At 34.8% G+C, this 13,297-nt stretch overlaps 1 protein-coding gene across 1 annotated transcript in view; it reads left to right on the top strand.

Annotated features, from left to right (window-relative positions):
• The first annotated feature begins 938 nt into the window (after positions 1-938).
• Positions 939-13,297, top strand: part of LOC150100964 (parkin coregulated gene protein-like) — a 33,571-nt gene continuing 21,212 nt past the window's right edge. Inside the window, exons 1-3 of the mRNA XM_090401946.1 lie at positions 939-1,028; positions 1,344-1,487; positions 7,029-7,200. Of these exons, the coding sequence (XP_090258072.1) occupies positions 939-1,028; positions 1,344-1,487; positions 7,029-7,200 (406 nt within the window). The remainder of the gene's footprint in view (positions 1,029-1,343; positions 1,488-7,028; positions 7,201-13,297) is intronic.

Raw genomic sequence — 13,297 nt, 5'->3', positions numbered from 1 at the left:
CAGTTCATAAAGCTTTTACTCGTCTCTTCACTCAATATAAGTATTACTTCTCTGTCATGTTTTCCATCAGATACTGAATACAGTATTTAATATCCATCTATAGTCACTTTTTCAATGCCTGTCTACCTTGTGTTCACGTATCCTCAGACATCTATCCTGTGTCTTCGTCGTTTTAACATCCTTAATATAGAACGAATTGGGTTTCTGTAAGTCAGGTTTCCTAGCCTTGAACAGATCATTCAGCCTATCGCGTCAAGATGATGATGACATGATAAATAAATAAACCCTCTTTTAAGTATCCCAGGATTCTTATCGGGAAATAAATTGCGATTCATCAAATAAATAAACTTCTTAGATCTTCCCAGGCTATGTTAATATTTTAAATAATGTTTATGTACGCTACGAATTTCTTTAAGATTATTCGAAACCACATCCTTTGCCTCACCGAAAAATTTACACCTAAACCCGTGAATTTCTGGTGATATAAAAATGTGACAAATTTGTTTCTTTCTGCTAATATACATATATTTTGTGTAATGTGCAAAAATGCAATCTTAATTCAGTATTTATAACATAGTATTAATTCATTAGAGAAAAATTAACGAAAAAATGACCAGTGGCATTGCATATTGCATATATATAATACCATAATATGGGGTTATTTTGGCAATTTAAAATATTCCATCTCTTTCTCATTGTACTCTAATACTCAGGCAAACTGTTTCACATCTGTCTGTTTGAATAATTGTGACGTCGTTGACCCGACTACTTGTTTTAAATCTCATTGTAGCAAATGCTAGCCTAACAGTCAACCTAGGGACACCATTGCTTTTAGACTGAATGGTCTCTCATGTGGCATAACATCTGCCTTAATACCAAAACACCTGGGGCCATGTCATGAACTCAATAACTTCCGAAATTAACATCAAAGGTCCATCATGGAGAAGAATTTCCTGCGAATTGAACAGCGAAATCCAATTAGAACTGTGCCTGCTTTTACCATACAAGCCCTTCAAGAAAACACGCAGGTAAATTTTGCTAAATCCTGGAACCAGATAGAATTCAGGTTTTTATTTTAATCAGTCAGAATAATAATAATAATAATAATAATAATAATAATAATAATAATAATAAGGCAGTTGAACTTTTTAAGAAAATAGCATCATTTAATTCAACTAATACAATAAAACTGTAAAATATATATTATTCACAGGAAATTTATTTCTTCCTTTAGATCTTTTACGACTTATTGTACTGAGTTTTCTGAGTTTTATACCAAATAATTTTTCTTCATGAAAAATAAATTATCGTTTTAACTTTAATTGCTACTTTCCCTTTTGTAGGTACCAGAACCTCCAAGCCTAGATATTCTTACTATACACAGAGATAAGCCTTTACCACCAACAGAGTTTCGAAATCATTACAACAGAGGAGAGCTTCCCATTGCCCTTTCCTACAGAAAACATACCTATGAACTAAAGTGGCTAGTAAGTTTAAATCATTATGTTATTTCTGATTTTTTGTGAGTTGCATAGGTTTCGTTGACTTGCTATGATACAAAACCAACATTAAGTTTTTGATTTCAAAGTGATACATCATGTAAGTATGTAGTGCCACATGAAGTATATGACGGAGATTAAGGGATAGTCCTTCAAAAGAAATTGGAACAATAACTACCGTGAATTTTCAGTGAGATAAATAAAAATAAAATAAAATCCTATTTATAAGTTTTAAAGCCTGTGTTGCTCAGTTGAAGTGATGTTTGCATCCTCTGCGCTAAGAACTGGAGGAAAACTTTTTTAAGCCTTTCTTCGACCAGCTCCCGAGTTAGTCGATCTCTCGCACTTACAAGAGGGTTTTTCGTCCCGGAAACTCAAGAAAATCGACCGTAGAACCCACACTAATTCACACAAGAACATATATTGTTAGGATTAGGTACCAAGAGATGGCAGCACTTGTTTGTCAGTCTCTTCATCTGTTGCCGCTTATAATTTGCGATAGTGATGTGCCAGTTATCTCTAATTGGATATCGGTTGAAATTGAACTGCCCACTCAGTCTCTAAAAGCTAGATAGGGTTAAAAGTCCTCGCCTACTCCGTATAAGGGAATAAAAGGCGTTAGCTGGTTTATTTTATTTTTATTTTTAAATTTTGTAAGCCAAACTGTTTGAATCATAAAACGTGTTCTCGTTTACTATTTCTGATGTTGTTTTCGACAAAATGAGGCGTCCGAATGGAAGAAGAAGAGCATAAGAGTGATGTGGATATTGTGTAATGAACAGCTTATGGAAAACTGCAGATGAGAAGGGTTCCGAAACCCCTCCATCATGTGCGCAGTCTTGACATAAATCCTACAGATTATTTGTTCTAAAAGTTGCTTCACTATTAATGACAAGGTTTCTGTTGAATTGAATCCACTTATCAAATAAACAACAAAAAAGAATAAGTAAACTTGACTTCAGCCGAACTTCCGTTGACAAGAATACAAGACTACAAACGTAGTGCACCAGCGATAAGGAAAAACAGACATTATGTTATAATAAATTATAATTATATTATATTGTTATAATGAAGGTCTGTAAGTATATTTTGTTAAATAAATATTTTGCTTTAACAAAAATATAGTTTGTAGAAACTTTGGAAATAACTCCCGTACGCATTTAAAACTGAAATGAATATTATTTGAAAAAAAAAAAAGAAAATTAAGTACACCATCTTAAAATACTAAATACTGAAAAAAACTAATTACTGTTTTGTCAATTGTCCATAGTAAAATTAATGTCTAACTCTGCGACCCTACCACTAATTCTGGCAGAAGGCTTCATTCCCAAAATACAGTGAAGTAGGGGAAGCGACAATATGGCGTCACAATAATGTGTCATGTGAATAACTATCAACCCTTGACAGTAAATTCACTGGCCTTGTAGTCGAATAGACGGCGTTTTAGCTTTGCAGCCAGCAGATTATGAATTTGAAACTTATGATAGCCTTGGTAGTGATTTGAGAAATTTTTAGAGGCGGTAGATAATTTTAATTACTGCTCTGAAGCCATTACGTTTCTTATCGGAAGGCAGAATTGGCTGCCCCAGCATACGTCCACAGACAGTTCGCCTAAGTTCCGATTTTGGTGGGTGGGTACGATTGCTATATAAGAATGGTATAAACCATCTTTTACTAATTTATAATACTGTTGAATACAACTGTATCGATACTGCTGAAAGTATTCTAAAGTGAAAGTAATTAGTATTATTTTTGCTTAATACATTATGTCATCATCATCATCATCAGTGTCAAGGATTTAGACCTAGCATGGCCTGTTCCGGCCTTAGAAGTCATCGTTGAATCGTTTAAGAGGACGTCCAGGTTTTCTTTTTCCTAATGGCTTGTATTTAAGGCTTGTTTTGGTAATCTTTCTGTTTTCATTCTTTGAACGTGTTCCATCCATTTATGTTTATATTTTTAATTTTTCTATTACTGATTCTTAGTTTAATTTTTACATAATTTCTTCATTTATTTTGTGATCAAATAGGGTATACTTTGCAGTTTTTCTCATAAACTTCATTTCTGCTGTTAATCTTTGTTCGTCTTTTTGTTTTATTGTCCAGATTTCGCTTCCATACATTAAGACTGGTAGGGCTAATGTATTGTATACTTTTAGTCTGGTTTGTTTTTGAACTAGGTTTGGTTTAAATATAGAGTTATTTACACCTGCTATTTTTAAATATTTTTCAATTTTTACGTTTATATCTTTTTCATTTTCATATGTGATCATACATCCTAGGCAGTTAAATGAATTCACCTGTTCTAAGATCTTGTTATCTATTACTATTTTAGTTCTTGCTGGATCTTGTCCTTTAAAGGCCATAGTTTTTTATTTTTCCGTTGATATTATCATACCATAATCTTTGGATATCTCACTTAGATCTAAAAATAGCTTTCTGTAAGTTATCTTCAGAATTTGTAATTATTATTTGGTCGTCGGCAAAGAGAAGAGTTTAAGTTTACTGTAGAAGAAAGTTAATTCCTTGATGTAAATTTTTATTCCATTTTATTATTATTTCATTTAAGTAGATATTAAAAAGAGTTGCTGAGAGGGGACATCCCTGTCGGACCCCTTGGTTTATCGCTCTCGTATATGATAGCTCGTGATTTAATCTTATTTGTATTTGATTATTTTCATATATACTTGTGATAGCTTTTAGGATATTATTTGTATTTGTCTTTCTTTTAATATGTTAAATAATATGTTTCTTTTAACTTTGTCAAATGCTTTTTCAAAGTCAATAAATGCAATATGTGTTTCTAAATTGTATTCTCTTCGTTTCTCTATTATTAATTTTAGGCAAAAGGCCAGGTCTATACATGATCGTCCTTTTCTAAATCCATTCTGTACTTCTAAAATAAATTTTTCGGAATATTTCATTAGTTTACTATTTAAGATTCTGCTATATTTTGTAACAGGAATTTAGTATACTGATACCTCTATAGTTTTTAGGATCATCTCTATTACCTTTTTTTAAAGATAGGAATTACAATTGCTTTTTTCCATTCTATTGGGGGGGGGGGGTTCCAGTTGAATAAATTTTATTTAAAAATAATAAGAGCCTTTCTTTGAATCTTGTTCCTGCATATTTATATAGTTCTGAACGTAGCTTCACCAGTCATCTTCACCAGGTGATTTTCCGTTTCTTGTTTCTTTCAGGCTGATTTCTCATTCTTCTTTAGTTATTTCCTTTTCATTTTCGTTAATTGTTTGCCAGTTGTCTTTTTTTTTTAAATATTTGTCTGTCCACAATTCTGTGTAGTAATTTAGAAATTCTTCTAATTTCAATTCGGTGTTAAATTTATGTTTTCTTTGGTATCTGCATTCAAGTGTTTCAAAATCTTATATACATTGGGTCTTATTTTATATAAATCATGTTCTGAATTATATAAAATTCTATGTCTTTTTCTGACTTCTCTTTTAGCTATGGCTCTTATTATTTTATATTCTATTTCATCTTCTAATCTTTTACTGCTTAACCATTTGTGATAGGTTTCTTTTTTCTTTTTCATTATTTCTTTGATTGTATCATCCCAGATCTTCAGTTTTTTCCTTTTATTAATGAAAGTAAAATCGTTATTTATATCATATACCCAGAAGAGAATTACAAAATATTCTTTGTTATAAAAAAAGAAAACCTTTAAAAAAGATGTACTCAGATATCACAGAAAAAAAAACAACAACTGATATATGATTTAAAAAAAAAAAAAAAAAATCAGCTAACCCCTTTTTATTCCCGTATACGGGAGTAGGCGAGGCCATTTAGCCCTATCTAACTTTTGGAGACTGAATGGGCATTTCAATCTCCACTGGTACCCAATCAGAGACAGATGGCCCAAGGCTATCACTAATTAAGCGGTACGCAGTGAAGAGAGACGGCTCAAATGTGCCGCCATCTCGTGGTCCCTAACCCTAACACAATATATTTAATGTCTGAAATAATGTGGGTTCTACGGTCGATTTTCTTGAGTTTACAGGACGAAAAACCCGAGTTTCCGGGAGGAAAAACCCTGCTTGCCCGTGCCAGAGATCGACTAACTCGGGAACCGGTCGAAAAAAGGTTTAGAAAAATTTCCTCTAGTCGCCGACTAGACTCGGAACCAAGTCTTCCTTCGTGCGGTCAAGCGCGGCGGTGTGCAAACGCCACATCCGCTGAGCTACACAGGCACTTATATATGATTTTAAAAAGTCAACATTAAGTTTATAATTTAATTTTGATTTTTTTGACTTTTGTATTCTGAAGTTTTATATTTGAAAATTTGAAATTTTGATTTTTTTTATTTATTATTATTATTTTTTTTTTTGAAATTTGACTTGACTGGCTTATAGTATTAATTATAATCTTAATCTTATATATATGTGTGTGTGTGTATATATATATACAGAGTGTTCGGGATAAATTTGACATATTTATAATTAATTATATTTTTCCGTAAGTTACATGTATTAACACACACTTCTCTTCATTTAAAAGTTTGGACCCTTCTTCATTCATATACAAGATGTCAGAAAGGATGGATAGCTGGAACCCACCTGAATCATGGAAGAGAATAACTTGTATCATGATGATTCGTGCCCGCCATCAAAATAAGGATATTACGACTGCTGCCCAATGCTCCCTGAATACAGTAAAAACAATCAGGCATGAACTAGAGACTTGCAATGGTGACTACGAGGATGTAGCAAGAAGAAAGATCCCTAGCAGACGATCTGATTGCGTTCGTACAGCAGAATTCCTCGCAAATCTGCAGGAACAGGTGTTGAAGAACCCTGGCATTGGAATTCGGGCTTTGTTCGTGGAGTTGCTAACTGTAGTCAAGCCCTGGATAACAAGGGTAGTCAATGGTAGGCCGTATGTATGGCAGCAGGATTCGGCCCCTTGTCACACCTCTGGGAAAAGTCAAAAATGGTTGTCCGAAAATTTCTACGACTTCACCAGTCCAAATGTTTGGCCTCCAAACTCCCCAGACCTTAACCCCATGGATTATTTTGTATGGGGCGCAGTTGAAAAAGACACCAATCGCACTTCCAGTAATACAAAAGCCCAGTTAATGGATAAAATTAAAACAGTTTTTGCGGACCTTCCCAGGGAGACTGTAGCATCAGCTTGTTCGAGGTTCCGAAGCAGAATTGAAGCTGTGATCGATGCTAATGGTGGTTATTTTGAGTAAATCTTGTTGATAGTATTGTAATTAACTCTGCCTGTAATGTTTTTTTGTCAATTCATTAAATTTAATAGATACAAAGAAGATTTTCTTTTTCCTTACGAAACTGTCAAATTTATCCCGAACACCCTGTATATATATATATATATATATATATATCATATTTTATAAAGTTTCGTTTTGTCTTTTATTAGTCTCACTTAACTGGCTGACCCGAGAAGACGGGCCCTCAGGCTAGAGTCATGTCAGCCTCCTTGTGGGGGCCATGATATATATATATATATATTTATGATCTCATTGTGAATCATTCTTTATATTTAGGCCGACCTTGATAAGCTCAATTATCGCTACTATCTCCCAATATTTTTCGAAGGGCTCTCAGAAGCCACATTTCCTTATGAAACTTTGGTGTTCCAAGGGATTTATGGAATACTTCCGAAGGCCAAGAATGATATTCTTCGAGTTCTCCCTAGACTCATTCAGTCTATGAAAAGTAAGTAATGTGAATTTCATTGTTTTATTTATTTGTTTTTCTTTTAATCAAAAGAAGATATTGACGTTCATCGGTTAACATTAACTCAAATCCATATGATTCAAATTCAATATACAGAAATTTAGACTGTTATAAACAGAATACAGTAATAATTACTCTCAATGCTGATGCGATTGAGAGTAATTATGATGCGATTCATAGTGCCATAGAAACTGACCTTGAAACACTGATTAATCTCATCGTTTTTATTATTACCCTTATTTTATAAATAAATATAAATATTTTGATAAAATATATTTAACATAAATTTATTTCTATACATATATTTATGTTCATACATTTATTTATATTTTTTCATTATATATAAAAAAAAATTTTTTATCAGCTGACGCCTTTTTATTCCAGTATATAGGGAGTAGGCGAGGCCGTTTATCCCTATCTAACTTCATTATAAATATTCTACTTTATTTTAAAACACTACTACTTTAGTAACATTAAATCGAAGTGGATTTAATGGTTTTAGGACAAAAAATTGACTTGACTGATTGCTCTAACATGGGAAAGCATATTGATGTAACTAAAATTTTTACGCCACTATTGAAAAATTTCAATATGCCACTTTGAAAAATTTTAGCCTTACCTAAGCTCTCGGGTCCTCCTCAGTGTATGATATAGCAGTATGGAAGGAAATCAGACAAGCGGTTTATTTTCTTTACTAGTAGGGGTCCCTAGTAACCAGATCAAGAGCAAGATAAGATAAGGAATCGTGACGTGATTGGTTGTTCATTTGATGACGTCCTTGTGTGTGACGTGGTTCGGAATTTCCCTGGGGATATATGTGTCAGTGACGTGAGTTCTTGTGTTTTGGTTCGCGTATGGAATTATGGGTGATGGTTGAGATAAGGATTCATGTTGTGATTGGTGGGGCACTATCAAGATCAAGATAAGATAAGGAATCGTGTCGTGGGTGGGTGTTGTTTTTAGATGTAGATAAGTGATGTCATTTGTTATTGTCAATAAGTGACGTAATTTGTTAGTTGTAAATAAGTGACGTTATTGTTTTGAATTGAAAAGATAGATATATTACTAGATAAGGAATCGTGACGTGAATGTTTGTTGTTATCAGATGAAGATAAGTGATGTCATTTGTTAGTTGTAAATAAGTGACGTTGTTTTGAACGAAAAAGGGAGATATATTAGTGGATAAGGAATCGTGTTGTGATGATTGGTGGAACACCTTTAACCAGATCAAGATCAAGGTAAGATAAGGAATCGTGACGTGGATGTGTGTTGTTATAGAGTTTGGAATGTTTGGAATTTTGCTGGGGCCCTCGTCTATCAGGGACATCACGTGGTGAGGATTATGGGTGATATTTAGAGATAAGAATCGTGACGTTATGTGTTTGGAAATTTCTGGGAAACATATGTCTCTCTGTGATATCACATGGTATTTTGGTTTGGCTATGGAATTGTGGGCGATGTTTTTGAGATAAGATATCTTGGAATTTTCCCAGGGTGCACATCCGTCATTATCGTCATGTTTTGTGTTTGGTTGTCTATAGATGAGTGTACTAATTTTCCAATACATTTTGGGGTATTTCTTTCCTGTTAAAGGGTGGGAATTCTTAGAGTAGAGTAGAGTCAGTCTAGTAGCGGCCATGTTTCAAGCTTTTCTGAATAATTTAATTATACGCTGATGTCACTCAAATATGCACTTTTTTCCATAGCTCATTTATATTTTATTCTATATTCATATTCTAAATCATATTTTATTCATAACTACTCCGAATATTTTGATTTGTCTGAAATTTAAGATCTAAACGTTCATTAAATAAATAAATAAATTAATTGTGTGTGAATTCACTGTGATTTCAAAAGTGATCTTACTTAAACATGCATAACACATCAACGACACTGTTTATTCTTTTAAGTTTACATATTTATTTCACAGATATTATTTACAATGCAATATGCAGAAATAGGAATTTACAGATATCACCAATGCATGTGGTGTTTTTCTTGTCATAACCTTTCTTTGATGAGGCATGTGTGATTGCCTGATTTTGATACTGCTTCCCAGATGATTATGGTAATTTCCATGTACACTAATATTAGCAGTACTGCTATAAAAGGAAGCATCTGCCACTTTTGCGATGGTTCTTGATTTTCACTTGCAAAGAAAAAACTTATTGTTAGTAATGGAAAAGTTAGTAGATTATAGTAATCCTAATATAGTAGTTAGTTTTGGAAGTATCAAAGCATTACAGAAACATACAAATTTGCCACGTGAAACGTGAAAAGTTGGTTAGCAACACAGCTTACATGTGTGAGACATAAACCCATTAGAAGAAAGTTTAAACGCAATCAAATCAAAGTCCCGACACTTTTACACACTTTTCAATGTGATTTGGCAGATATGTCATCCCATGCAAAAGAGAATTGGGGTGTGTGTTTCCTTCTTGTATGCATTGATTGTTTTTCCCGATTTGCGTGGATTCGAACCCTGAAGAAGAAATCACCAGACGCTGTTGTTAATGCTTTTGAGTCTATTTTTAAAGAGGAATCGCCATGTTACATAAACACTGATCAAGGAAATGAGTTTTGCAACAAGAAAGTTCGTGAATTGTCTAAGAACCATAATATTCATTTCTACACGACCAGGAGCGAAATGAAAACACCCATTGCAGAAAGATTTATCAGAACATTGAAAACAAAGATCTACAGATGGATGACGTATACTAATAGTAAAAGTTATACGAAAGTTTTGCCGACCCTTGTACATACTTATAACCTCGCACCACACCGCACTATCGGTATGGCTACTTCGGAAGTTAACCTTCACAACGAGGATCGTGTTTGGAAATATTTGTACGGAACCCAAGAGGAGACTACCAATCCAAAATTTCAAGTAGGTGATAGTGTGGTTTTAAGTGATGATACCCACAAATTTAGAAAAGGGTATTGGGGTAACTAGACACGAGAATTGTTCACTATTGCTCAGGTTATTAATAGAAACCCTGTCGTATACAGAGTTCGCAGTCGGGACGGAGAGATAGTGGAGGGAACTTTCTACGAACCTCAACTGCAAAAGGCTGATATACCCAATGAACTTCCGGAAGACGTGTATCTAATCGAACAAGTACTTAAACACCGCAAACAGAAAGGAAAGCTTCAGTATTTTGTTAAATGGCTCGGTTATCCCTCATCGTATAATTCTTTGGTTCGTAGCGAAAATGTTTTACTTAACCCTTCCCAGTAACGCCAGTGTGAAAATGTTTCCTACAAACACGCAAACGAAATTTCAAGTGGAATTACCACACGAGAGCAGACTTAAAGGTAAATGGGAAGTTACTCTTGCCGAAATTCATCTTCCGGGAGAATTTAATAACATCGATTTCGGTTACGATGAATTTCATATGATACGTGCAGTTAGAGGAGTCAACACTATCGACAGCAACAACATCACAGGAAATAAAGTTTTCGAAAAGTCTAAAGAAGGATTTTACAAAGTGTAAACGATTCCCCCTGGGAGTTACAATTCACCTTCTGAAACGTCTTCAAGCAGTGTTTGATGTGTTCTGTGATTACTGGAAAAAAGAACCTAAACAACACAATTTCTCTGACAGTCCCAAAAGATTACAACCTGGTGTGTCCCAAGGAGGCCTCTGGTTTGGACCTTCTACTAGGTTTTAATCAGATTGGTGTTAAACTGAAAGGTACAATCACAGGGAAACATCCAGTTGATATAAACAGTTTACATAAATGATATAAAGAGGGGTGTAGCCGCATATTTTGTTTATTCTGATTTAATCCAAGAACAGAAATTTGGTGATACATGTGCACCATTGTTACGAGTTGTTCAATGCAGCACAAGTGTTCCTTCGTTTTTGCTCAACCTGATTATTATCCGTTACGAAAACATTTCAGTCAATTAGCATTGAAATTCGTTCTGACAGCAGCTAGTTGTTCCACTTTCGTGGCGGAAAGACAATAGTTAAATTACAGTTCCGGATGACTGATTATCTCAGATATTACACAATGCAGGCAGGTCGGGCTCAAATGTTTACGAAAGGCCCCCTCAATACAGCGTGGGTACGGATTAAGTAGCATTTTCAGAAGTGCCTTCTCCTTTCTAAGTCCACTTTTAAAACCTGCAGCTCAATTTGTCGGTCGTCAAGCCTTAAAAGCCGGTCAGCATATGATAGGAGATGTATTAGAAGGGGTACCTGTACGTCGAGCCTTTATAAACAGAGCATCAGAAGCTGGGAAAACCATTGCTGAAAAGGCTCAGAGCCGATTACTTCAGAGAGGTCAAGGAAGCAAGAAGAAAAAAACGAATACAAAAAAGCGCAAGCGAGATGACATCTTTTGCTGAGGATATGATGTGAGTTAGATCTTTCTTTCCCACCCTCGTGTCAACATGTGTGTGGAAAGAAGTTCTTATGTCACCTACCAACCAATATCCAGTACTGACAGTGGAGGTCCTGTGGAATTTTGCATACCAGGTACATCTGAAGAATACTTGGATTTGGGAAAATAATACCTACGCGTTCGTGTGCGCATCACTGACAATGATAATAAACCTATCGAAGATTCTTCAGTTGGTGCTGTGAATAATTTTTTCCATTCCCTGTTCAGTCAAACTGACTTTTTTCTCCAAAATAAACCAGTGATATCCTTATAGGGTATCCTTATAGGGCTTATATTGAAAACCTACTAAATTATGACAGAGATGCTAAAAACACTCAACTGACAAATGAACTATTTGTTGAAGATGATGTGACTAACATTAGTGATATGTTTACCAAAAGTGAATGCGGGATGCATAGACGACAAGCTCGAATTAACCAATCGAAAAGTGTCGAGATGCTTGGGCGAATACACGCTGACATCATGCATTAAGACCGGTACTTGATCAACAACGTTACTGTTCGTGTTCGTATGGTTCGCAGTTCTCCCGAATTTTGTTTATTGACTGCAAATGCTGATTCTAAGGCTAAAGTGCAAATTGAAGAGACTACACTTTTTTTTGCGCAAAGTCAAAATAAATCCAAAGATTCAGCTGGCTCACCTGTCTGTTTAGACAAGTCAAACATGGTATATCCCATCAATCGTGTGCAAGTGTCTTATTTTTCGATTCCCAAGGGTATGTCAGATGCCACACGAGACAATCTGTATCTAGGTGAAATACCATCTAGATTAATTTTTGGACTGGTCGCTAGTGATGGATTTAATGGCACTTTCAACAGAAATCCATTTAATTTTCATCATTTCAATCTGAATTTTCTTGTAGTGACAGCTGACGGTATTCAGTGTCCCTCACAACCTTTGACTCCGAACTTCAAAGAAAGGCATTACAGCAGATGTTATATGTTACTGTCCACATCACTAGGCAAATGGAACAGAGACTGGTAATGACATTTCTTTTGAGGAATACGTAAAGGGAAACGTTCTCTATGGATTTGACTTTTCGCCAGATCAAAATGCCGTTGACCCCTATTTCAGCCCATTAAGAAGAGGAAGTGTGCGAATCGAAGTCAAATTTGCTCAACCTCTTCCTGAAAACATCACAGTGGTTCTTTATGCAGAATTTGAGTGTACGTTATCCGTAACAAAGGATCGTTCTGTGTTACTGGACTATGAACACTGAACAATTAGTAAGTATACTAGAGTTAGAACCCACCACAAGAAAAGTGGGTTTAGGAGTTTGTGCTCGTGATGAATTACCACAACATTCGATCAGAAAACAACAGTCGATGTTCGTCGTGAACACATATCCGACCTGATTGCCAGGACAACATTGGCAAGCTATCTATATTAAAGACAAACACGGCGATTTTTTCGATAGCTTCGGTCGTCCACCCGAAAACGATACTGTTAACTTTCTGAATCTCAACACTAATAAATGGCATTATAATTCTGTAGCTGTACAAGCTAAGGAATCTGTCGCGTGTGGATTGCATTGTGTATATTTTTTAATATTGAGATGTCGTGGTCTTTCTATGCAAAATATTATTAGCAAATGCTATTCTAAGGATTTGTGGTTAAATGATATTGTAGTAACTTATGCTGTTACAGATCATTTACTGAAAATAAA

Source organism: Typopeltis vanoorti, chromosome 12 (assembly GCF_054136105.1).
Source record: "Typopeltis vanoorti isolate ZY-2024b chromosome 12, IOZ_Tvanoo_1.0, whole genome shotgun sequence".
Taxonomy (NCBI): Eukaryota; Metazoa; Arthropoda; class Arachnida; order Uropygi; family Thelyphonidae; genus Typopeltis; species Typopeltis vanoorti.
The sequence above is the reverse complement of the archived record's forward strand: the minus strand, read 5'-3'. Positions and strand labels throughout refer to the sequence as shown.